The sequence below is a fragment of the Pyxicephalus adspersus genome, chromosome 11 (genome assembly GCF_032062135.1).
Source record: "Pyxicephalus adspersus chromosome 11, UCB_Pads_2.0, whole genome shotgun sequence".
Lineage (NCBI taxonomy): Eukaryota > Metazoa > Chordata > Amphibia > Anura > Pyxicephalidae > Pyxicephalus > Pyxicephalus adspersus.
In genome coordinates this window covers 53,251,111-53,279,083 of record NC_092868.1, presented here as the reverse complement: position 1 = coordinate 53,279,083, position 27,973 = coordinate 53,251,111, and the positions used below count along the sequence as shown (strand labels likewise).

Sequence of the window (27,973 nt, the reverse complement as noted above, 5' to 3'; positions counted from 1 at the left end):
TTCTCAGTGTGTGCTGTGTTATTATTTGTGAATGGAGTATTAGAAGTCAGTGAATGATTCCTTTCACTTATGCCAATAAAGAAGGTGCCACCCCCAAGCATCTGATGTCTGGGTATCTAACCAACTTGGGTGCTAATCATTAAAACTTCTTCAGGCTCCCTAGCAAGACCATAAGAAAAAGAACCCATCTGCACTCCAAGAAACCCAATGTACTATAACAGTGTATCTATCAGGCAAAAAAAAAAATCAATTAATCAATGACAAGTTTAAAGCGTACCTAAACTCATAATTTTCACTTTACATAAAAGGATAGACAACCCTTTAATGTAAAGTAAAAATTCTGTTTTTTTTTGTGCAACACCCTTTTTTTTTATTTAAAAAAAGAGTGCAGCACCGCCCCCTAATTCTGGATCACCTAGGCAATCGAGAATGAGCGCAAAGCTTCCTAGAATACCTCTTTCACGCGTCCCGTGAGGCCCATGGGTGCTCCTTCTCTTCATGCCCGAGCATCTCGGGCATGCGCAGAAGGAGCCTTTTTGTGAAAAGTGAAAAAAATTGCCGATGTCACGCAAGCGGAGTGAGACCTGCAAGTTTTTTTCCAACCTACGTCACCCAGAGGAAGAGTTAAAGATGGCAGAGCCCAGAGTGCTGGCCTGAAGATGGATGCTGGGACAACATGGGACCCGATGGAAGAGACCTCCAGATGGATCAGAGTGCCCTGTGGGATTTTTTGTGTTTTGGGGGGTTTTGAAATTAGTTTCTTTTTAATTTAAAGATGCTTTTAATTCTAGAGATGGCACTTTTTAATACACTGGATTTCTTAGAGTTTAGATTTTTTTTTATTGTTTTCTTCCTGAAGACTGCTATGATAATGCTTTATTTAAAGAGACTGAGTTAGCTCTGAAGGAACCTGCAGCTGTACATTTGGCTGTCAAACTAAAAGTTGCTAAGGGTTATTTTTGAATATTTTTGAAGTAAACCTGTGAAATAAAATACATATTGCATTGGCTGTCCTCCTGAAAATGCTAGCTGTCTGGCTGTATAGCTAAACTCCTGCCTGATTTTCTGTGTTCCAGAGCACTGGCATATACCAACATTTAACCATTGAGCTTACCAGTGGTTAGGAGGTTCCTTGTTATACCCACATAAGTGTTTGTAGCTGACATTGACAATTTATGAAAATCAAAAACAAGTGAAAACGTTTCCCACAGTAATCAGGCATTTTCCTTTGCATGATTCTATACCCAAAAGTCTTTCATGACATAAGATGGTTGGGTACCCATTTTATAGTAGCTGGGGAAGCATTTCATTAACTCCATCAGCATCAGATTCACTTATATCAGTGTTTCTCAGCCTTTTTAACATTGAAGAACCTTTGAAACATTTAAAGGCAAAACATGCTCATAAAGTTTTGGATAAAAAAGGGTTAGGGTTAGACCAACTTTTCTCAACATTTTTAACATGGAGGAATCCTTGATATAACTTTCAGATCTTCATCTTCTATAATTACTATATACATGGCTCACATTACATTAGTGTGGTGGTCAGTAGAAAGAATTCCTCTATTATTGCTATCCATTGGCAAGAATGTCACCCGTACAAAAAAATCATTGTGCCTCTGGGGGAACCCTGCCTGAGAAACCCTGACATAAATAATATTCTCCATTGCCTAATAAAGTCCCCCTATGACTATTTGCAATGGATTACGTGGCATTGAAAGATAGTTACAATCATGTAGGGTAATTTCAGAAACTACTTTGGTCCAAACCCATATTAGGATTATTTTACTAACCTTTAACAATTAATTGTCATAATGATAGGTTTTGTTAAGCAATGAGAATTCAAAATACCAGGCCAATGTCTAAATACAATTATTGCATATATACACAGGGGATTTATATTTATAGGAAGCTGAATTCTTGGTGAAATTAGCTTCCTGTGTTGATGAATGACAACCTGCAAAATAGAAAATTGTCCCGTGTTATAGTATTATGAAGAACTGAGCCATAGAGAAAAAGAAAGGTAATTACAAAACTTGTCTTGACATTTTTTTCTATCTAAATCAGCCCCAGTCCCCAGCCAGCATGGCTTAGTGTGGCACCCTTGCTCTCCATGTGGAAGTAGTAGTCCCTCTACAGAGGTCTGGTACACCTCCCTACTCTGTCAGAGCTAGAGCTTTCCAATCAGCAGGGAACATAAGGGTTGTTGATTGACAAAGATCTGCAGAGAGACCATTGCTTCCAAGCAGATAGCAAGGGTCCCACATTTCTCTTGCTATCGGGACGGTATTTTCTAGGACTCAACACATCTTTTGTTTTGATGCACCTGATTGCATCTAGTTGTTTAAAACTGATCTGATAAATTTGGATGCTTTAAAAAAAGGCTGTAACCACAATTAAAAGAGAATTGCAGTTTCTACTCATAACACCTATACACACCTCTTCCTTTTCCTGTCTCTACATTGACAAAGCAGCATTTCAGCACCTTTACCTGGTTCTGGCACCATTCATAGATCTTGTTGATTTCCTCTTGGTGGTGGATTGGTTACAGTTCTGTACATTTTAGATATTTTGTTACAGCTCAACAGAAGAAACTCAGAAGCACACCAGTAGTTTTATAACCGTCATACTCTGTTTATATGGAAATTTCATAAAACAGTTTACTTGCCAAAATAGATGAGTCTGGTAAATATTACATCATTTGAAAGATTGAGGGGACGGAGGTGCATTTCCAGAGATTTACACACAAATGTTTCTGTTCCTGTGAAAACTTGTTGAGAATAGATGAGAAGTATAGAGGTGTACATATAGATATACCTGTGTACATACAGTATATCTATACATACATTCACCCTACAGAGTGCTCTCAAAACCCTAACACTTCAATAGCATTCAGTCATATTAATACAGAAAAAAGCTTGACCTAAAAACAGGTTCTTTTAAAAAAACAAAAACAAAACAGCCACAACGTATGGCTCTGTAAACATGTGTCCTTCACTTAAATAACATCCAGGGACGGGTGACACGGGCGCCTGTGGCAGGTAATGGGGTATTTGCATTCTTCTGTCTGAAGAACGGTACAGGAAGTTGCATTTTACACAAGCAGAGTTCCAGCTTGGGGGTCCTGGCGGTTCTGGCAGGAGAGAAGGGCTCTTGTCCTTTTATCGGCAGTTTGTTTCTACCATTTTGTGCAGAGGAAGGACAGGCCGCACCCTCCCGCACAGGTGCAGGCTGTGGGCTCCAGTAAGTCAGTGGATGAAAGTTTTAGAAATGATGTCCCAAGGCTAAAGTTATATCAGTTCTATTGCGTGTGTGGGCGTCGCATGGACAGTCCGCTACTCCAGGGAGTCGCTTTGTTCTAGGCCCAGGTCACTGACGTTAGTTGTTTGAAGGTCCTCGCTGTCTTCTTCAAGGTCATCTTCTTCCATCTCCTCTTCTTCATCCTCCTCTTCTGTGCCATCCAAGGAGTCGTCGTGTGCGGCCATCATGGCTTGTTGCATGGACAAGGTGTCTGCGGACAAAGCTTGCAGGCTGTCTAAGTTCACAGAACCTGGAGGAGAAAAATACAAGTTGCTTTCAGTTCCACAATTCCAACAGTTCATCAGTATTAGCGAGAGCTTTTGCTACCATGCACCAAACAATGCAAACAATTAAACAACACCCTTACCACATGCAGTCCAATGCATTACCAGCTTATTATTACAAATGTAGGGACCCTCTCCTTAGCAGAAGAGTTCCAAATTTGAGCTGTGATTATTTTTCTGTTATCCACAAGATGGACTTCCTAATTTGACCTTTCATCCTGTTTGTGGAAAGATTTTTAGCAGGCAGAGAAGAAGAGCTAGCCCCAAAGCAAGAGTGTATCGGCCTCAGGAAATCGTTGTGATCACCCCAAGAGGTGGGCTGAGGGGGTATAAATACCTGGGGACACCATGTGCAAGTAGCAGGGAGGACCCATGTGGTGCAGGGTGATCCCTTCGGGATTTTGGGCTACCCACCACTGGGTCACAGAGATTGCAGATAACCTGTTTCTTGGCTTTTTGCTTCTCACATACAAGTCACTTTGAATATTGGTCTTGCCTCCAAGCTGTCTTTGAAGTATAATAAAAGCCCCCATAATAGGCAGTGTCAATGTGGTTTTGTTTGCTTCATGGCTTTTGCTTTCTTATACGTGTAGATCTGACGGAGGTTAACCGCAAGTAAAATTAATCTTTTAGTGAATTCCGAATGCTTTAAGAGGTGTCCCAAATGGATGTCAGTCTGAAACCATTGACCAAAGACCCAAGCTACCACAGGTCCTAATGGACATGGCCACTGTAGCTGATACAATAGGAATAATCAGTACCGTGACTTTTTGCTTTGCTGACTACTTCCTGACACTCCAATAAAAATTACTAAACAACCTCTAATTGTCACTAATAGCCCAGCTGGCAGACATAACTCCAGCTAATGGAGTTTAAGTGGGCCATAGACACTAGATAGCAATCAGACATGCAGGCACAATCTCAAAAGCTGATGCATAAAGGCAGGAGGTGGAATATGACTAGACGTCCATGACACTCACTGATATTGGCGATCGACCAAAATACCAGCTGATTGCTATTCAAGCATAAAAGCACCATTCCTGTCTATAGAAGCCAACATGGTGTCCTTTATGGTCTCTTAGCAGCAATATGTAAAATAATTGATTTATATGGGCAGCAAAGCAGTTTGCTTTGAGGCCAAAGTGGCTTGCTGGTCCTATTTAGCAATACAGACCTGAATCTTAAACAATGTGCTCCGTGTTCTATACGCACCATCAGAATTGGTCCCAGGTAACCCTCCTTGTTGCTGTAGGACTCCAGCTGCGATAGAGTTGGGCCAGAACCTTTGCGTTGGCCGATGCTGAGATTTTATCTTCTTAGCTTTGGGTGCTGGATCAGGATTGCTGGCATCTAACATTGGCTGGAGGATGCGCCGCCGAGCATTGATAAACCTAAAACACACCAAGAGGACAACAATTATATCTACTCTGCTGGGTGAAAGGATTCTGCAGCCGCTGGTGAAAGGTAAGACCAAGTATTAATTCAGGACTGCAATGATGAAAGATCCTAACACACCAAACTTTTACCAGTGGTCAGAAATCAACATGTACTTTCTTCTACAGTCTGAGCATAGTACTGGTATATGGTGGTGAATTGAGAACCCAATAAACTGCTAGAGCAGAGATCACTAAAAGTAAGTATGTGGACTGCAAAACCACTATGGTGAGAAAATATCAATTCCCCAAATAATGATTAATAATGAATAAATAATAATGAAGGGAGAATAACCTGGTGCCATTCCAAAAACCTAATGAAGAAGAAACCTTTTTCTGTAAGCTAGAATAGACACTTATGGTAACAGCTCATAAAATCCATTAGGGTCCCAGCAATACCTTGGAGAACCATGGTGCTGGATGCAGAACCTCATAAGATAAACTGTGTCAGGTTCCAGGGAATACCATCTATAGGACCAATGCCGCTCCTACCAACCAATTTAAAATTTAGCTTTTTTTTTTTCCTATATAATGAAAACAAGAGGTATGTGAATTACATACATTTCATATTTGTTTTCTAGTGCCTAAAATAACCATGGAAGTTAGAAGAATACTACTTTACTAGGACCTGTGTTGATGTGCTTTGGTTTGTTGAAATGCTATTTATTTTCTCAAGTTCATAAGAATGCAAAAACTGCATGCAGAGGGCCTGATGCAGTTTAAAAAAATCGATTAACTACGGGTCAAATGCATCATCAATGAATTCTGAATTAACTCCTAGATTGTAAGCTCTTCAGGGCAGGGTCCTCTCCTCCTCCTGTGTCACTGTCTGTATCTGTTTGTCATTTGCAACCCCTATTTAATGTACAGCACTGCATATTATGTTGGTGCTATATAAATCCTGTCTAATAATAAACATAATAACTAAAATAATAATATTAATAATAATAATAATAATAATTTAATAGCTGATGCCCACAGATCCTTATACAAGCCTTTTTTTTTTCTTTTTTTTTGAAAATACATGAAATACCAGAATGATAAATATAGGTAAAATATTCCTATTAAAGAACTAGAATGACAAAAAATCAGTATCATGGAAAGTGCTACATAAAACTCCATATATTACATTAAACATGGAAGCAGAAGATCCGCTGTTTGTTCCTGTTTAATCCACCAGAGGGAGCAGAAGTCCCACAAATAATACAGTTCTGGCCAAATTCTGCAACTTTCACTGAACAAACTTATCTTTTTTTTTTGGAAAAAATAAAGTTTTGCAGTCATTGTCACTCTGCAAATCCTGGCCTTGGTTCATGTAAAAGCTCTGATGTCCAGCTACAGGCAGATGTAAATATAGCCAGAAAATTGCTGAAATGAATTACAATCTGGTAAATGGGTTTTTATAAAAGTTCTGTATAAATTCTGATCTGCATATATCTGATTTGAGTATATTTTATTATAAGATTGTTAAAACTGTGTTATTGTTGGGAGGATTTTACATAAACTAGGCTGACATTTGTCCCCCGATCCAATAAATTCTGATAACTGTCATTTTTGCAGCAAAATTTGCATGAAATGAAGGGAATGCTATCATTGAGCCTTCTAGTAAATCTTTGATTTAAGTTTATTGTCCCTTTAACTGCAGTATTTAGCTGTCTCATTTCTCAATTCTTCTTCTTGTTAACCTCAGATGAGGATGTAAAGCAGAGAAGGCCATGATAGAGAACAGAGGATCTTACAATGACTGCCAAATGTAACCACCAATCAGATTTATGTTCCCCTTGTAATTGATAAATTCAGTTAAATGGGACCTCGTTATGTAAAAACAGCCAAGTCTAAAATAATAAGAGACCCAAACTTTTAACCCATATCATGCGACTGCAGCTTCTAAAGATTTATGGGAAGTTGCAGAGAATTATTTGGATATAAAAGGATTTACTGACCACTCAGGTGATGTATTGCCTAGGAGGCCTACATTAATGGAGGTGCAGTCATCACCCCCGGGCACTCACCAGTTGTTGACTTGCAATAAAGTGAGGTTTGTCTGTGCAGCGATCTGCCGTTTCTCATCCTCTGTTGGGTAAGGGTGCTGAAAAAGAAAAATCATACAATAAATTTAGACATTCACAACCAAATGAATGAAAACCAGAGAAATACAGATCCTTTGTTATTAACATTTCCTAAATTGCCCATTGTATATGGAGGAAAGAAAGGGATGAGTCGCTCCTTTACCTCATTCAAATCTGGTGACAATTTCTCCTCCTGAGCTATTGAGTGCTGTAAACCACAGGACTTTTACAGCAAGATAATTAAGACAAGAATATATAAAAATATATATTTCATTTGTGTATGTAACTATAGGCTTGGGATTCAGCTGTAAAGAAAAGGTGCACAATCAAGGATCAAAAATGTTTGTTGAAACAGTTAAATATATATTTTTAAGTTGTTATACACCAGAACTGGGGCAGTATGAAGACCAATTTGCTGTTCCCCAGGCCCCTCACTTTTCTGAATATAAGTGTAATGTTTAGGATGAGCCCTAGATGGCATCACAGGCAAAGGAGAGCTGTACACCATTGTCTGATCCATGCGTCTGCTGACACCTTTCCAGCATTGGAGTCTCGATCAGTAACATTTCCAGTTAAAAGATCACTTCTTGCAATACAACAATACTGACATATTGCGAAGACTGGGGTAATTCTGATTCCTTATAATATAAGCCAAAGGAGGTGCTATCCTAATGAATGCACAGAGCTGCCTGGGGCACCTCCATAACCCTTGACTTATGTACACGCTTGCAATAATTGTTGCTAGAAAATATCGATTGTTACTGATTGACAGTAGGAATGAATGAGCACGGTAAGTTCTACAGAAAAGGGAGATGAAAATGGGCTAGAGACATCCCACTGGATTCTCCTCCATAGGAAACAGCAGTGGTGATTAGGTGTTGGTTATTCTGTGATACAGAAAGGCTAAAAATGGCCAATTATGTAATCTATGATGCACAGGGTAAAATGACTGCATAAAGTATGTTGCTACTGCTGAAATAAAATAATAGCTGGATCCTAGCTAATTGTAACAAATAGCTCACACAAGCTCTGTAATTTTTATATTGCTTGAGGCAATTGCTCGTGGTTATCCCGGCTTAAACATGTGGTCAGTGACTGATCTGCCATGCCAGATCACTAAAAGAACAAATAGAAGATGCAACCATTTTTTTTGTTACTATAGGGAGGAGGCAGCAGTTGGATGGAAGTGCAGACAAAGCTTCAAGATGGGCAATATCAGATGCTAGGCTGGTGGTGGGTGCTCCACACAAAAAGCCAAACCAAAGTTGACTTATGCCAGCATTATTTATTAATCACTAAGAAAGATGAGAGGATAAATTTATCGTATTTTAGATAACACAGCATTGCTTTCTGTTCTTTGCTGTCTATGGGCAGCACGAGGAAAGTTTCCTCCATAAAAGAAGTTTGACAAGACAGGAAATGCCGAAATGCACAGTGCCAGTGGGTCACCACTGGAATAATGAATATTAAAGGTTCGGTGACATTTAAGATTTCATTACTCAGCCCTTCACATAAACCCGTCCTTCCATGGCCCAGCGGCTCCACTGTGTGAAATTCCACAGGAAACTTTCATCGTAAAACAAAAGTTCAGAAACGCCTTAATTGATCGCACTCCTAAAGCTGAACTTTAAGCTGAATTTAAAAACCACCCTTGTATTGGGGGCTATTGCCATGTTACATGGTGGTGTTTCTCAATCAGGAACCCATGGAACCTTACCAGGAGGTCGCTAGGGGTGCCTTGTGCAATGAGCAATTTTCTATTTCTGCTTTCAGGAATACCAGCATTGGTGCTACAAATATATTGCTATTATATTGTAGGATACCCTGCTGTAAATCATCTTTTAAGGAGGCAGGTTTAAGTGAATTTCCGAAGTGTTACACCTAAGGTCTCCTCCAGTTGTGCATATATATACATTGCTCATCTGTTACCATGCAGTATTACCAGGTTCACCTGTTGTGCAGTGACTTAATGATCATTCACATTTCCCAGCACCCTGCCTTATGCCCATATTAAAAGCTTCTGCCATCTCTTTCCCATGTAAATTACACACATGCATATGATAAAGAAACATCAGACCAGAACATCTTCCATTGCTCCATGGTCCGGTTCTGATGCTAACCTGCCCAGTGTAGGTGCTTTTTGGCAGTGGATAGGGGTCAGCATGAGGACTCACGGATTGGTCTGCACTGTGTATTTACTTTTTCTTTCATGGCCAGCATCAGACCAAATGGGCAACCCTCCCCCCAGGGCTCAAAAGTAAGTCTTGGACGCCCATGACCATGTTGCAACTGGTTGTCCATCTTTGGATTGATCAGTCTTTCTTGATTTTTTCAACATGGGGGAACCCTTGCATTAACTTGGTTATCTGTATTATCCAGTCTTAGGGAACTCCTTTTTATTACTTCTATAATTACTATATTCACAGCTCACAGTAAATTAATGTGGTGAAGAATGGCTTTTATGATGCTGGTCAATGGGAAGAATGTCTCCTTTACAGATAGCCAAAAAAATCACTGTTGTCACTTAAACTGACCTGAGAGTCACAAACTGCTCCTTGCTTAAGGAACCCTCAGCAACCTCTGGAGGAACCCTGCGGCTCCTCGGAACCCTGGTTGAGAAACACTGGGATAGATATATCAATCCTATAGCTGCTCCAAACCGGTCTTCTATCCTGACTCTTCACTTGCTGCCTAATATACCCACTGGGGCAAGGTCCATTGTAACAAGACAATCAAATATTTAGGTATTCAATTCTCCTGTCACTGGGTTTATAGTTTTAATCGGTGTAAACATTCTGTAGGGGAAAGGCACTCCTCTCGATGCAAATTCCTCACCTTTTGTAAACCAAACAAGCTCAGTCTCCAAAATAGAAGAAGCAGAATATCAGGGATAACTTTGGAAGATATGGTTCAATGTAAAGTTTTATTGTACCAGAGATCTTCTTATATATAAAAACATGCTGAGGTGCTGCACGCTTTGTACATAGAAATCTGGAAGAGGAAGTGACCTATTCACAGCAAGAGGAGAATCCTGGCAATTATGGACTAAATTTACATTTTGTTTTGCAGTTTCTATTGAAACAGAAACATTTTTCCAATACCAATAAATGATACAGATGTTTGTATATCAGTTATTTACAGTGTGATGTAGGTTTAGTAAAGCAGGTGAAATATAAATGCTCTATATTAGGCATTTGCATATTGCAGATTGGAGGTAATTGACACCTATATGCCCTATATATTTCAAATTTAGCAGGATCAGTCAACCCAAAAGTAAGTGAAAAAATGCAAAGTAGTGCACCCAAAGAATATATAATAGTTTTAACTCTATAGAGAATGATGGTGCCAAGCCTTGACTATATAAACAAATATAGTCCAAACATTTTAGAAGAAAGGAAGAAAAGAGGAAAGTAGGCTCTTTTTAGGCACCAATGTAATACCTTAACTAATTTAGGATAAAAAATACACTTTAATAAATTCAAGATATCAATTAAAAGGGTCAACAATAACGTAGTTAGATGATTCCCATACATAAAAAACAAGTACTTAAGAAGAGATGTTGTAGTGTGTTTTAACCTGACGCGTTTCGCCCACAAATGGCTTCATCAGGGGATTTTTTGTCTTGGGACTATAAAGTACAATACAGCATTAAATTAGAGTCCAATAATAGTAGAAAATACATGCTTCAACACTGATTGATAAATAGTACATAATAGTCAAATGCATAATATTGAACTCTAATTTAAGGCTGTATTGTCTTTTATAGCCCCAAGAGTTGGTGTTTGTAAAAATCCCCTAATGAAGCCCTTTGTGGGCGAAACGCGTCTGGCTTAAAACACACTACAACATCTATTCTCCCTAAATTTTTCAATGAGTGGGACTCTCTTAATAACAAACACCTGCTAAGTACTTGTTTTTTATGTATGAGAATTATGTAACTACGTTATTGTTGACCCTTTTAATTGATATCTTGAATTTAATAAAGTGTATTTTTTATCCTAAATTAGTTAAGGTATTACATTGGTGCCTAAAAACTGTCTTCTTTCTTTTTTTCTTCCTTTCCTAACTTAATAATAATCCTGCAACTAATTTTCCTGCCAAAACAATGCCTCTGCTGCACTGAAATCACAAGATTTGTCAGCTCTAGTTCTCCCCTTCTAAACTTCCAAGCATCCCCCCCAAACTCCATTGGTGAAAGATGTTCTAATGGGAGAATGCTGGGATTTTAAAATGTACGAAATATTTCTTTTAATTTGCTCAGACATACACTTCATTTTTTTTTAGATTTCACTTTAGTAGCCACCTCTTGATGCTTGTCACTGTGTGCAAATGTTAACAAACCCAGTGCCACCATGAGAATTTTCCTGGGCCCCATAATAGGTACATATCCTGGGCCCCATTTCTCCAGGTCTAAAATTTCTAGCATTGCAAAAGTCAAGCTCTTTTGATCGGGGCCAAGTACAGAATTACCTCGTGTTCCCCACTGATGGGGGCACTGAACAAACCTTTTGGCTGTCACAGTGATCACATGATTGGGGGCCATGTTTACTGTTCCTCACTCCCTAGTCTGTCTGGGCTTGTGTGAGTAATAGGGTAGTGGTCAGAGTGCACACTCAAAGATAAAAACCCCAGGGTATTGGACGGGAAATGTTATTCTACAGATTACAAGCACGGTACCATGCATTATACATTCTAATGCCCAACTGGCCCTCCAACGCAAGTCAACAAAGTAAAAAAATGTTCCTGACTCCTACAAAACCACAATCCATAGATGTGCTATGCTGCACTACACTGGATGAAATAGTCTGGAATGTTTGTGGTCTGTAGACGATTATTTGGGGCCATAAAAAAAAACAAATGGACCCATGCAGCACAGAGCAGTGTAAAACAGCCCCTTAATGTACGGCCTGTAAATCTGTGTAGTCCAAAGCACTGCCATCTGATGATTCTTTCAATTAATTATTCAGACTAAAAACCCTGAGCTCACTGGTGAAACACTCAGCATTCACCTACAGCAGACGTAGGAGTAAAAGAGTTAATTTGTTGGCTCGTTTGTACCAGTCTATTCTCAGACTTCATTTCCCTTTAGTCTGCGACAGTTTAATTTAGCAGGGAATTTATGCCTTCGTTAAAGCCTCCTCTTCCTGATGACTTTTAATGGCTGACTTTAATGTTCTGGCATAATGCTCTTCATGTGGCTGTGTTGGAGAACTCTGTAGTCAGGATGCCGAGTAAATAAAAGACGGATCCTCATTGCTGGGCTCAGACAAGGGCCCCCCGGCCGGGACCACAGCTTTTCATTCAGCAGGGATTCAACCGGCCTGGGAGTGGGCCAGTGGGCAACCTATTGTAGGTTTATGGGACATCTAATGTGTTGTGTATGGAAGAAGGATGGGTTTTGGATGCCACAACCTCTGCACCCTATAGCTAGCGTTCATCCCCTGCATCCCATAGCTAACGTTCATCTCCTGCATCCCATAGCTAGCGTTCATCCTCTGCATCCCAAAGCCAGCGTCATTCCCTGCATCCCACAGCCAGCGTTCACCCCCTGCATTCTATAGCCAGCGTTCATCCCCTGCATCCCATAGCTAGCGTTCATCCCCTGCATTCCATAGCCAGCGTTCATCCCCTGCATCCCATAGCCAGCGTTCATCCCCTGCATCCTATAGCTAGCGTTCATTCCCTGCATCCTATAGCTAGCATTCATTTCCTGCATCCCATAGCTAGTGTTCATCCCCTGCATCCCATAGCTAGCATTCATCCTCTGCATCCCATAGCTAGCGTTCATTCCCTGCATCCCATAGCTAGCATTCATCCTCTGCATCCCAAAGCCAGCGTCATTCCCTGCATTCCATAGCCAGCGTTCATCCCCTGCATCCCATAGCCAGCGTTCATCCCCTGCATCCCATAGCCAGCGTTCATCCCCTGCATCCCATAGCTAGCGTTCATCCTCTGCATCCCATATCCTTTGCATCCCATATATTCTGCAGTCTTGGAACCCGATCTCATCAGCTTTACTCGTTATGTTCTAAGCACTTGCACCCTAACAATATAATAGGGTGCTAACCACTGAGCCAGCATGGTAGGCTCAGTGGCTAGCATCTTCCCCTTCGCAGCACTGTCTGCTCAGTGGCTAGCACTCTTGACTTTGCAGCACGGTAGGCTCAGTGGTTAGCACTCTCACCTTTGCAGTACTGGGTTCCTAGATTTAAATCTCTGCCAGGACACTCTTTGCAGGAAATTTGTATGTTTTCCTTGTGTTTCAATGAGATACCTCTGGGCTCTCCAGTTTAATTCCAAGAACGAACTATTAGGTCAATTGGTTTCCCCTCAATATTGTCCCTAGACTATACTACTGACTATGGAGGGGACATTAGATAGGGATAGTGACATGACTATAGACTTTGTACAGCGCTGCGTAATATGTTGGCACTATACAAATACAAAATGACAATAATAATATTATATTTTTGGTCTGAGAGTTCCAAGAGCTAAGATATGTTATGATAATCTCTGATCACCTGGATCCAACATTCTCATCGAGGGAGAGGCAGATTTACACTAAATGAACCTGAACCTTGCAAATAGATTTTTTATTCTGTTTGGCTGTAGTTTTTTATTCCTAAATTTACATTCTCGGTTACAGTACTGTACATGCTATTTAATATGTCTAGCTTAGACAGGTTCTCTTTTTCTTACCATCAGGTGCTGAAAGAGCCATGAGCGCATGATGTTGGTTGCATGTTTCGGGAGGACTCCGCGTTTGTTTTTTGATTTTTTATCTTCCCCATCAAGCAGAGAGGTCAGTTCCAGATTGACCTGCGGAGACAGATGACAACAATGATTTGCTGTGAACATAACATCCAATAATAAACACAGCCCATTGCAGCACTGCAGGAAATGCACACAAAAATTCCATCAATCAGTCTCTGACCCCAGAAGCTTGCAATCTAATGTGCCTGCTGCAGCCAGGAGATACAGGCGTATGGCAGCGTGTTTTTGGAGGTGAATCAAGCACCGGCTGTATACACAGTGAATAAATGGCCCAATATTGAGGCTGCATCTATCCTATGATGGTTGTGGATCCAGAGGTGACACAAAGAATAATTTTATTTCTCCATTATTATTTCACAATCAATAATATAAACTTGATTGAGATGAAAGCAAATTTTTACATTGCAATTCTTTAATTTCTCTGCTTGTTGTTCACAGCAGGCTGGCCTGGAACTGCCCCTAAAAACCACCATCCAAGTCACTAGCTAATGGGAGCACTGCCCATTGTGCACATTAACAACAGGCCTGGTGTTTACATTACTTTTTAGTAAGCTTAACAACTCCCAGCCAGAGCACTAGCCAATGACAGCACTGCTTGCTGTGTACAGCGGAGTGTACAGTGCTCCCATTGGCTGGTGGTTGTCAAGGGAAAAACCACGCCTAACAACCACCAGTTGTCTCACTAGCCAATGGGAGCACTGTCATGGCTAAATGTTTACAATTTTATCTTACATACCTGGCAACATTCCCATTAGCAGGTGGTTGTCAGGAGTAATTTAGTCCCTGGCAACCATTAGCCAATAGGATTGCAGCTCACGGTATACTTTAACAACAAATATAAAATGAATATATATAATTTTTTTGGTTTACAGGAATAAAACTGAACCAAATCTAGGAAGCAACACTAAAACGATATCAGAAGCCACATTTATTGATCTTCTACAATTTCTGAATGGCAATCTCTTTGTAGCAGGGCGCCATACTCCATGCACACGTGTGTGATCCCACAAGCAGGGGCCCATCCTGGCCTTTTATCAGGGAAGATGGCCGCCCTCCTGTACGCCTCATAGAACAAACTGTCCTGTATCCTGGCGGTTTAGTCGGTGTCGCCGGTCACAGACAGACTTATCTTATAAGCTGGCCTTTCTTCTCAGGAAGTCAGGCTTAAAAAGGCTGCAAGCGTCTCCATGGCGACCAGCCATCCCGACACCCCCCCGGCTCACAATAGCATTGTGGTTTCCTTAGCAATGGCAGGATTGATGTGAGAGAGGCCGGACTATGTGATCACACAAATGGGCTCTGTGATGAAATCCGAGCGCATTGTATGGAATTGTCGGCGGATAATCCTGCGCTGTTACCTGAGCAAAGAGAAAGTGTCAGGACAAAAAGTTAAGGGCGTCCAGGTGATCTGCCCAATGTTGGTATATGCTAGATGGTCATAAATGGCAGCGGTGCCAGAGATATAACCATTCAAATATTTATTTTTTTGTTTGGTATCTGAAAGTGAAGCAGGTTGCTAAGGGTAACAGCCATATTTAGCTATGTGCTAGTTTTACAACCACCATGTGCACATAGGTCACCCATGTGCGTGCCAATGGTACCGCTAAGCCAAGGAGTGGCACCTAAAGCTTTGTTTGCACCTCATCTCGGGTGAAAATGTGACATGTGTTCATCGGTCCCTTAATGTTGTTCATCAATCTGCCATGGTGGGTTAATGAATGACTGATTGAGAATGACTGCTGTGCACTCCTATGGAAGAGAGCCTAGCGAGGTGTCATCCTCCTCTTCCTCTTTCCATTGAACAGAAGGGCACTATGTGTACAACACACTGGATCGTTTCCAGGATCAATCATCAGACATCTGTAGGCTTTTGCCTAATAATAAAGGAGGACTCCAACTCAATTATTCAGGGGTCTGACTGGGAACCTGGGGCCCACCAGAGGAAGTGAGAAGAAGGGCCCAGCAGAACAAACAACTTTACCTAACACAGGGCCCTGCCAGGGGGCTGGGTGGCTGTTTTGTGACCCTCTATATAGCACAAAAATATAATTTACGGGTCCATCAGAGAAAACAGCTTTACCTGGCACATTGGCAACAGGGCCCAACTAGAGAGCCAAGTGACTTTTTTTGACCCCCATATATTGCACAAATGATATATTTTGGGGGCCCACCAGAACAAACAGCTTTACCTGGCACATTGGGATATTTATATAAGGCAACAGGGCCCCACCAAAGGGCCAGGTGGCCATTTTGTGACCCCCCTAGAGGGCACATAATTACTAAATTTGGGGGCCCACCACAGGTTTTTCCAGTTTTCTGGTGGACCAGTCCAACCTTACATACAAGCCAGGTTTTTGATATGAATTAACCTGTTTTTTATATGCTTTCAGCTGTTTTTTTACTGAATACTAAAAACGTGTTCAGATCCAGGGCCTCCGAGAACTAAAGTTGGACTCCCCTGGCTGTATCATTATCAATACATACTAAAAAATAATAGACAATGAACAGCACACCGGGGACCCACCTGTCTTGCCATCCACAAGCCTCGGTTGCACCATCCAGATTTGCCCCTCGTCACCTGTTCTGTCTGCCAGCATGACATGTTCTGCAGCAATAAAAGTCACCGCCATTGATCTATTACCGGTCTGTGAGAGGTCACAGACCACTAACTAGAAGACGTATGCTTTTTTTTTTTGCAAGCTAGACATTAAAACATCTCAGCAAACAGGGTAAGGCAAGTCTCCGAACAGCTATAACCAGGCAGAAGGTGCCCAATCATCACTGGCAGAAGATGCCAAACAAAAGGAGGGGGTCTCACTTGGCGAGCACAAATATCATCTTATCTTCTAACAAGAAGCTGAAAAAGGACCCACAGGGTTGAACATGGCCAATATTGTGCTCCGATATTGGGTTGCATTTTCTTTTTTTTTATAATTGTGTAGGTTTTCACATGGCACCGTACAGGAGGAACACTTATAATGCCATTTCGGAGCAGTCAGCCAGTTTATGAATGTCTGGAAGACACAGGCTGTAGTTTCACAGCTTGGTACTTAAACACTGGTCATAATACCTTCTACATGGAACTGACGGTGCCAATGGACGCCACATGCCTCAGTGCAGCCCCTTGTTTAATATTTCGTGGAATTTTACCCTACGCAGGTCATTAAAAGATGATAAACGGAGCGATAAAAATGCCTTTGTTTGTTTCTTGATTTTCAACCTGGAGATTTCCACAAGCTGAAAAACATGACGTTTCTGCTTTGGGGCATCTTACCAGCGACTTAAGTCTTCTTGCAACCAGATATCATTAATTAAATTCTTGGATTTAATTTCTAGCAGCTTAGCAAACAGAAACCGTGGCAAGGTGAAAATTAAAATATATGTTACAAGTATTAATGACAAAGTGTGATAGCTGTGCATATGAAGGTGCGCCTCCGTATAGAGGGCTATAATCTCCGAGAGCTGCTTAGATTCCATGCTAGTGCTGCTGCTTTATAAAAGGTTGGAAAGGGTTTTCAGGAGTCTGCACATACAAAATAATGCAGGAAGGTGAGAGGTCTACAGCAGTCTATTATGTTCTAGTACGAGGAAAGGAAGAACATACAAGACTTTTGGATCATTTTAATCAACATGGCATATTCAAGGGTTTGCAAACCCCCAATCTAGTTTTATGTTTGGATACATCATTTATAAGTAAATTATATTATGTGAATCTGTTGTTTCCCATTTGGACATCTTGCCGGTAACTACACTTTCTTTTCCAGGTTGACAACGCATAGCCACTGCTTCATAATTACCATTAGAGTTGTCAATCTGCCATATGTGCTCTCTTAGGTCTTGTTCACATTGCTGTCTTTTTTGGTGGCTATAAAGTGGTGAAGTTACTGCAAGTATAGCTGCATAGCTGCAGAGTTATCAAGCAAACCATATCTAGTGCCATTGAGGAGCCCTAACTTGGCTACCAGATAGGCAGCCCAACAGTCAGCATAAAAAGGTTGCATACCAACCAGGTTTATTACATTTTGCAACAGATTTACTGTTTTATTTTACTTTGGATAATGGTGTACATGATGACAGAGACATGATGCCAAACATAGTGACAAGTAGATTGGCTGACTGCTTGTACAGAAAACGAGGTAAATGTTTTTGGAATCTCTGGTACTATTTGTAGTCTTTTTTCTGTAATTGTCTTTCATCTCTGGTGATAGGATGTTTAGGACCATTTTAGACCCACTGTCTCAACCGCTTCCATTTAAGTGAATGGTAAAGGTTGGGTATCATCTTTCTTTCACTGCTGCAGCAGATTGTGGTACAGTTCCCAAAATGGACACTCTACTTTTTACCACGGTTGACCTTTGAAGATTTATGCCACAGCTGCAGCTGCATGCAGATCTGGTTGGCAGTGGTTCAGTTTGCCTCACTGGACCACACAGCAGTGGATTGCTGTGAATCTAGAAGTGGAAAACTACAATTTTATACAGTGGGTCTGAAAGGGTCCTTACTGGGGTGCAAAAATAATGAAAAAAGTTGTATAAACTGTTTTATGAATACGATGCTACACAGATGATACACAGGGCTTTAGAAAACAATATACCATCCAGCTAGGGTTTCCATCTGCTATAAAAATGGACTTAATATAAATAACCAGACAAGAGTTGTGATCACAGATATCGTCTTCGTCTTTTTTGCCAGTAGCAGCAGAAATCAGCCATATTAGTAGATTATATTGCTGGTGGAGTGCTGCCATTGAAGTGTGTCTATAACAACGCTGAGGCGTACGAGCACAGAAAAAACATGATGAGTTTTCTGTCTTACACCTCGCCCTCCGCTCAGGGGCTTTTACACCTCCTTTCAGGCCTCCCCGGAGATCAATGGAAAGTTTCGGATGAAAATGTGATTTATTTGTATGAAAAGTTTGGTCTCCAGAGTGCCACTTTGCAGCCCAGCAGTTTCATTTATGAATGGATTTCAGCAGCCCATCAAGCACAGTTATGGACATAAACAAAGCCGACACCGCGGACGTTTTTATGGCTCCTCATCCATCATTCAATTTCTTGCAGAGGTGAAACACAGGCCGCCAATTCCAAAAGTGTGTTCTTCCTCAAAGTGCAGCTCCAAATATGATCTGTACAGCTGCAAATACGCTGCAGGGCCTGGGCATGGCCCTGGAGACGCAGGAAGAGGCTCACACTTCAATTTGGGTAGGATCGGAGGATTTCAGATTCTCTCACTATCATTGCACGCTGTCAGATAGGCCGTGTCAGGTGTGCTTACTGCATGAGAATAAAACTACAATAAAAGATTGGATGGGAAACGAGTCCTAACACAGGTATCAGGGGCCATAGGTCCTTATGGGCCTCACGTCAAGATTTCTGGAATAAAAATTGTCTGCATTGCCCATGAGCAGCGAACCACTTTTAAACCAGAATCTGAAAATTTGGATTTTTCAGCATGGATGAAAAATGTTCATTGCCCAATTATTTTAATCAACTCACAACTTTTGGATATGGGATGGGACATTTTTAACTAAAAGTTAAATTCACATTTTGCAGACCATGAAAAAATTGCTTTCTTTACAACTACTTTCTAAAATTCCAAAAAGAATCATTTAGAGGCTGGAAGAAGGTTCAATGTAAATTACCACTATATAGTAGTAAAAAATGCTTTTTATATAGAAGTGTATATATCCCCCTAAAAAGAGTGCTGACTGAGGGGGGAAAAGGTACTTGGATCTTGAAGATCCAGTTGGAAGGGCCAGTTAGGAGGTCTGAAAAGGGACAGTTCCTTCAAATCGGGACCATTTGGGAGATCTGAAGGGAAATGGTTTCTCCGAATCGGGACCAGTTGGAAGATCTGAAGAGGGCCAGTTCCTCCAAATAAAGACCAGTTGGGAGATCTGATGAGGGACAACTCCTACAAATCGGGACCAGTTGGGAGATTTGAAGAGGGACAGTGACTCCAAATCAGAGCCAGTTGGAAGATCTGATAACAGATAGTTCCTTAAAATTGGGGCCAGTTGGGAGATCTGAAGAGGGACAGTTCCTCCAAATCAAGACCAGTTGGGAGATCAGACGAGGGACAATTCCTACAAATCGGGAGCAGTTGGGAAATCTGAAGAGGGACAGTGACTCCAAATCATAGCCAGTTGGGAGATCTGATAACGGACTGTTCCTCCAAATCAGGACCAGTTGGGAAATCTGACAAAGGACAGTTCCTCCAAATCAGGAACAATTGGTAGGTCTGACGAGGGACAGTTCCTCCAAATCAGGACCAGTGTGGGAGATCTGAAGAGGGACACTTCCTCCAATTTAGGAGCTGTTGGGAGATCTGAGGAGGGACAATTCCTCTAAATCAGGACTATTTGGAAGATATGAAGAGTGACAGTCTCAAAAAAATAAGTTTGCAGATACCTGGCCAGCACTTCTATATGAACTTTTTGTATTTTAATCTTTTTATTGGTTTTTCAACGTAAACAGTCTTACAAATATTTGAAGAGATAAGAACGTCAAATATGAACTTTTTGAACATCCCATAAATCGGATGTGAACTAGCAGCTTAAGGATTTTTATGTTATTTCTAAAGTCCTCCACTCCACTAGTTGCTTGCAGTCCTTTGAGAAGGATTTTCACAAGGTGTAAGGAGGTGGATTTTTGCATCTATTCATCCAAAAAAAATAATGCAAGGCCAGGTACTGGTGTAGGTGAAGGCCGTGCTTTCAATTCATCCTATAGGTTTTCAGTGGGGTTTAGGTTAAGGCTCTGTGCTAACCACTTGAGTTTCCCACCAAACTCCCTCACTACTTTGCTTGCCTGCTAGAATGAGCAAAAAAGCCCAATGTAATCTGGTTGGAGGTTACACATGGGACTCTCTCCATGCACTGTTTTGCCAGTAGTGGTATTTGGCCAGCCAGTCAACCAGTTTGGTACCTTTGCATTATGGAATCATGCTCCCTCATTAGAAAGCATGGCATATTTCACTTTATTGTTATGAGCAGAACCATGCGGCTGCAGAACTAAGTGAACCTGTGGACCTGCAGAGGCAAAGCATAGATTTACTTTAACCCTTACCAGCTTCTTCAATGTCCATCTATGAATGAGCCAGGTCCATATTGGAAGGGTCCAGCATCATATTCTATGCGTATAGTTTATTGGGTCTGGAGCAAATGGTAATAAGGGTTTACAAAGCATCATATTCAAAACTCTGATCTCCATCAAATTTAGCCAAGAGTTTTCTAGCACAGCATCCTAGTGTGACCTAGCGTAAAGTGATGATGTTTTTGGTTACTTTACTAACCCGGATGTGGCTTTATTATGTCATTTATGGAAGCCCAAAGACACGGGAGCTTTAATAATATTCACATGTCACTTCTTTAAGATCTTTACAAAGATGGGATTCTTATTTTAAAGACAGTGGCCGGAGTCATGCAAATAATTCCTTGGTGGCCCAGTTTGTTCAGCACCACTGGTTTATATCAAAGATACAATATGAAACTTGGAAATATTTATTTAACATTCACACAGATGTTTCAGGGTTGCATAAAGACATGAAATAGTGATTTGTATGAAGATAGGTTTGTACAATCTGGACAGATCATTTCTAATAATATCCCCAATCAGACATATATCTATTCATCACAGCTCACCTGTGCATTCTGGATCTGAATCGCTCCCTGGGGGATCGCTTGAGTCACTACCTGTCCCTGGGATGTTACCATGGCAACGGGCTGGTAAAGTGCACCACCTGTAAAACACAAAATATCAAAAAATAATCATGTGAGCTAAAACGATAAATCAAATAATGCATTATCACACGTAAAGCAGGTGCAGGAAATCAACATGGATCATACCACTCACGTTAGAATATTAGGACATTGAAAGATACTTACCTTACTTTTAAACAAATTTATAGAAGAGAAGGATATATGGAGGCTGCCATTGGAGGCTGAACGTTCTGAAAAAGCTAGCTGCTTAGTTGTGAAAGTCTTTTGCTGTCCCAGAACAGTTAGGCAGGTCAGGAGTTCTGGTTCTGCATCTTAGAAATAGCCAGTGACCCAGCATTTTCAGGAGACCAGCTTGGCTGCACATATTTATAACACATGAAAATAGCAAGGACCTTTAATACCAAAGGAGAGCTTCACTTCCTCCATATATACTGTAAGTTATGAACTTCTTAGGAGTGAAATTTGCAGGTCTGGCCCTCTTGTTCCAGCACTCAAGGAGGTCACACACCTCTTCTTTGAAGCCCTCGGCCCAAACAAATACAACATGGATGCTATTATAGGAACGCTTTAGATCCTGATTTCTCCAAAAACGAGGTTTAATATAATGGGCTTGTAATAAAACAAAATCTCCAGCAACCCCTGACACATGGAACTTATCTTGGACACAAAGTGAACATACATAGGTCCTCACCTCGCCTTTTCCACATTTTCACAGACCTTACTGTGAAGAATCCTCTCCACATCCAGAGATTACATTTCTTTTCCTCTAGACGCAAAGAGCGCCCCCTTGAAAAATTGGGATGAGAGTATATGGACCATTTATATATTTATACAGGGTGATCATATTCCCAATTTATGTCTCTTTTCAAGGGAAAATAGATTCAGTTCAGCTAATCTCCCCTCAAAGCTGAGCTCCTCTATTCTTTTTATTAGTTTAGTTTCCCTTCTCTGCATTCCTCCAATTTCACAATATCCTTTTTGTGGTGCCTAAAACTGGACTGCATATTCCAGATGAGGTCTGACCAGTGCTTTGTACAGAGCAGGAGACATGGCACCCAATACGACCACATATAAAGTATAGCTATAGATTGGTAAGACTTTTTAGTAAAGGTTGGTCTGGCAGGGTGTTACTCTGATGCAGTAGACAGTAATAACCTCAGAAACCATTGTTGACTTCGCTGGGGTTTTCAACCACACAGATTTGCTGTGAAAGAATGGGAAGTCCCATTATCACTCACACCAACCTTCTACCCATGAATTTGATCTGCATGATTGTCTTGAGACTGAGCAGTGCTGGAGATCCTGGGCAATCTTGGGGTGTATTTAAAGCTAAACTATTTTTTATGGGTTTTATGACTTTATTTAAAGGATAGGGGTGACTGCGGGAGGTTTATGATGAGAAACAGGCAACAAGTATTGCTTGACAGGCCCTTGTACGCCATGCCATGTAATGGCTACCAATGCATCGTGGTAGTTGGAGTTCTTCAACCCTTCGGTGTGCTACCACAAACCGATCTCAAATAACTCCTTCATAATAAAGTTTAGGGTGCGTTGCTAACATATTTACACTGAATATAATGCATTCTTCTATAAGTGAGCACTGTCACTAGCTAAATACAATGGATACTTTTCATAATAACCCCAAGCTGGGTTATGTTAGAGAAGTGATGTAGGTAACTGTGCAGCCAATACTGTTGGGTATGAGGCGATTAGATTTACTTATTCCAGCAGGCAGACGAGCTGTGTGATTCCTAGCAATACATACTGTCAGGGTGCAGAGAGTTATTACAGAGTTAGGTGAATTATACAGAATATAACTAGACACATTGTATGGCTCTACCCTGGGGAGTTGTCGCGTTATCTGTCGTACCAGGCTGCTCTGACTTAACACGAATCATAATCTAGTAGTCATTTTTCCCTGAACACGGTGAAATTAGGCAAGAAAAAAAAATCACAGGGTGGCCAAACTGCACAAACAAGCTAAGAGAATGAGGGGAGGTTACAGCTTCATAAGGTGCTAATATGTAAACAGAGTGCAGGCTCTGAAGGGTTAAACTATCCCCCGAGAAGTGCAGACCTTTCTTTCATGAATAATACATGGGCATCAGTGGAGATTTGTAGCTTTATTGACATGCGGCATCCTTTCCTTTGGGAGCACGGTACAATAAGAAAGGAAAACATTATATGAAGCTGACACCATCATTCACAGCAATGAGCACTTCTCAAGAGATGGAGACAGCATCAACCACATTCTAGGCTATGTTACTCATAAGGGCCCACCTATTCAAAGGAGCCATGAACATACTAAATATTAAATGCATCAATCACAGGAACCAACCTACTCCACCATAATAAGCCCATGGGGTGCAATATCCATAGGGTAAGTCCATGGTTGTGTCATCTACAGGGTCTACAGAGTGCACCATCCATGGGGGTTTCCAGATTGTATTTGAATTCTTCATTCACATGGGTCCACAAAATGCCTCACTCTTTGGAGTATTTAGAATAAATAGTTTCTACAATCCATAGACTGCATCACCTGCAAGGGTTTTGAAGAGGGCCTAGGACAACACCATCCACAGGTTCCACAGATTGTTTTATTTACAGGAACCCCCAAACTACATCTCCAGGGGAACCCACAGACCACTTCACACAAAGGGTTCCACAGAATATATAATTTAGAGAGACTGCATCACTAAAAAGTCCATCAGACTTTGCAAAATCCTACTAGAGACCCACAAACCAGCTATATTTACACTGCTTCTTTGTTGGCTGGCAATGCTTAGTGTTGGGATTCCCATATTTTGCACTTTCAATGGCTCGGCCCTTTATCCACTTTTGCTAGTTATATAGATACATTTGTATTGTAATTTTCCTATTTACTTTGAAAACGTAATAACATACCCCAAATACAGACAAAGGTATCTTCTTACTGCCAGATAATGTTTATATCATGCCAGGACATATTCTAGGTAATAATGGCCCTATCTGTCTTCAGCTCAGTGCATGGTCCAAAGGACAGTTCAGATTCTCTATGGCTGGGTTCGCCCCATGCCTACCAGAATATTTCAATAAGGCCACAAGCTGTAAAGACCTTAAAAGGTGGCCCCATCTGAGGTCTCATTACATTTACAGATTAGATAAAGAGGTAAAGAAGGGGGTGAGCACTATTTTCAGCTCAGTGCATGGTCCAAAGGACAGTTAAGATTCTCTATGGCTGGGTTCGTCACATGCATACCAGAATATTTCAATAAGCTGTAAAGACCTGAAAAGGTGGCCACATCTGAGGTCTCATTACATTTACAGATTTGATAAACAGGCAAAGAAGGGGTACAGAAATTGGTTCAAAAATACGCTTATTCCTAAAAAAAAAAAATTTGGGTAACCCATGGATAGGTTGGCTCTTGATTTTGCACATTGTTTTATACATCCCGTGGGAACCACACATTGCAAAATTGCTTTGTTGTGGCTGCACATATTTTTGAAAGTGTATGCATATGAGACCTCTGTTTTATATAAAGAAAACTATACATTATACATTCTATATATAAGACATGTGTTCACCATAGAGTTCAGTCATTTTATAATGGACTTTAGAATACATTAGCAATGTTGAATGGTACATTTCTTATTTTACAAAAGCACTTAAAAACCTCTTAAATTGTATTAGTCACAGCCATAGAAGACGGTATTCAGAATGATAATGATGGATTACTATATTATTATCTAGAAATCTCAAAGTATTTCAACAAGTATTTTTATTCTTTAAAAAATCCAACAATGATTGTGCCAAAAAATAAAATTACTTTCAAGTACTACAATTACATTTCATTAAATGAACTTATTACCATTTTCCAAAGGTAACTGATGTTTTGCCCACATCCACTCCATTGGCCCACAAGAAAAAAAAGCAGAGCGTGGGTTCAGATTTATTGGATATAACACCATATGGCTAAAAGTATGTGGAGATACCTCCAAATCGTAATGTATAGACATAGGGAAATGGTTTTACCAGTTTAGTACAGAGGAACTTGAGTTGCTTATACAAAGCTCTGACTTCAACCCTACGGTACAAATTGGAGCACCGATTGTATGCCTCTTCATCCAACATCATTACCAACTGACTAACTCCATAATAATGGCCATGGTTTTGAAATGGGATTTTAAACATGCATATATGGGTATGATGGTCAGGCATCCACAAACTTTAGGACTTTAGGCCATAAAGGTTAGAGCAGAGCTAAGGAGTGATGACTGGCCCCCAGTGCAGCTGGCATCTTAGGAAGAAAGCAACAAAGTCATCAACCCCTCCTACCAGGATGAACCTGGTATTTCATGTTCTCTTTGGTAGGGCAATAAGGAATTGGAACCAACAGAATGCCAGTATCAGCAGCATGGGCAATAAAGTGAACCAGTGTCTTTTCCATGCATAGAAAATACACGGTAGGTCCATTGGTTATTAGGTGTTAGGCTCCTTAGAAAACCATGTTTTTGAACACACCAATACGTGTAGATTACACATCACAAGGGGTGCAAATTGCACTGCGTCCCCTCATACACGGAGTCCTATAGGTACAGTCATTTCAGTTTGACATTTTCCCACCTGATACAACCTGCGAAGAGTTGACGGTTGTCATGGAGAGGCTGCTTTGCTGTAGTGTGGAGGACGGCACAACTATTCCTTGTGGGTTGTTGGACAGAGCGGACAGTGAGTTTGGAGAATTCTGTAACAAGTCCTGTAATGACAATAGAAGAAGGTACATTTGCTTAACTAGTTTCAATAGAATCTGGTTGGAGGTAAGATTGTTCTATAAAATAGGTGTGGATGAAATAGAAAATAATATGGAGAACAATATAAAAAAACAGGAGGAAAGTGAGGAACATATTGTTTAGAGTAAGCCAATGGCAGGCCATAGACAGTAAAATAAGAAGCAGCAAACTGATGAGCTGATCTCTCTGTCCATTTGCTCTCCCTTTTATGAGCATGCTCACTGCACTACAACACAACTGATAGGCTCTTTGTGCTGCTTCTTTCTTCCCCATTCTGAGCTTTCCATGGCCAATACTAAGCAAAAATGTAGATGTTATATCCAGTTGTCTGCATATATTTTTTTCTTTATTCATTTTTTTCATGTTGTTAGATTATGTTGCTTATACTGTGTATACTCTTTAAGTTTAGATGTCTTATGAGCATTCCTGAAGAAGCAGACTAGTTCTGCGAAACACGTCCAGGAATAAAATACTTTAAAATTCAACATTGAGTTCCCCTATAAATTTTGCTACTTCAACATCTTTGTGAAAAAAACTTTGACATCTTGTGGTCTTCCTGGGAAACTACCTTAACAATTAAGAGCTTACTTTGAACTTTTTTTCAATTGATTGACAATACATCGTTACTTACCTTATGTTGATATATATATTAGTTCTTTATGGCTGCAGACAGTTTTAAATGAGTTTAATATAATTAGTGCTTTTATAACAATTTTTTGATAGTGCCACTTTTTTTCTCTTGAACTCTTTGGTTCTTAGTGTTTTCTGGTCATACATTGCAGCCTTTATAGAAATGCCTACTTCTCCCGACTAACTAAAGAGTAGAGAAAAGAAAGCTGGGTTTTGTTGTTATATATGATTAATCATGTAAAACATACAATACAAATTTGTTTTGCCTAAAAAAACTCAGCTTTCTTTTCTCTACTCTTTATTTACCTATATATTGTGGGGTGGCAAGAACAACATTCAAAGGAAGGATTGCTATTCTTACTCTACATTTTACTTCTCCAGACTGGCATTCACTAGAGATGGTCAAGGAAATGCATCAATTTTGTAAATCACATGCAAATTTCATGCATTTGAAACTGAACCTGGTATAGTTTTTGATTGGCTCAGTTTCAAGTTAGTGCATTAAAGTAGAATATTTTGCATCTCGTTGACCATTTTTAACATTCAGCCATCCAAAAGTCAGCCCGCTGCTTAATTCAGGGCTGAGAGCTCTTGAAAGGAGTACTGAGACAGGGTGCTGTAAAACTTTTTTGGAAGTCCTTTCCACCAGCCATGCCCTGACTGTATAGAGAAGTTCCACTGGTCATTGAGTCTAAAATAAAATGTGATGAAAACAGCAAGACATTCTTTAAAAATGCCATTGGAGTGTTGATAAAGGAGGAACTGGGAAAAGCAGAATATATTTAGATTAAACTAAAGACAAAAAAGTAGTTCAGTGTTGCAGGTTCATGACTACCCACCAATGAAAGGTGAGAAGCAGGTCCAGACATATTGCTAAAATATTCCAATATTCATTAAATAATTTTATATAATGATGTATAGTATAAAATATCAGATTCTATGTTGAGTTAGTTTGAATTATAACAGGAATTGAAATTTTCCTGCAGGATAGGTG

At 40.4% G+C, this 27,973-nt stretch overlaps 1 protein-coding gene across 6 annotated transcripts in view; it reads right to left on the bottom strand.

Moving 5' to 3' along the window:
- Nucleotides 1-2,609: 2,609 nt before the first annotated feature.
- The window catches only part of PKNOX2 (PBX/knotted 1 homeobox 2), a 241,334-nt gene continuing 215,970 nt past the window's right edge, over nt 2,610-27,973 (bottom strand). For all 6 annotated transcript variants that reach the window (XM_072425881.1, XM_072425887.1, XM_072425882.1 and 3 more), the window contains 6 exons: nt 26,183-26,315; nt 21,502-21,599; nt 13,785-13,904; nt 7,029-7,105; nt 4,796-4,974; nt 2,610-3,549 (listed from right to left, as the gene is read on the bottom strand). In XM_072425881.1, coding sequence (XP_072281982.1) covers nt 3,335-3,549; nt 4,796-4,974; nt 7,029-7,105; nt 13,785-13,904; nt 21,502-21,599; nt 26,183-26,315 — 822 coding nt within the window. In that variant the 3' untranslated portion in view covers nt 2,610-3,334. The remainder of the gene's footprint in view (nt 3,550-4,795; nt 4,975-7,028; nt 7,106-13,784; nt 13,905-21,501; nt 21,600-26,182; nt 26,316-27,973) is intronic.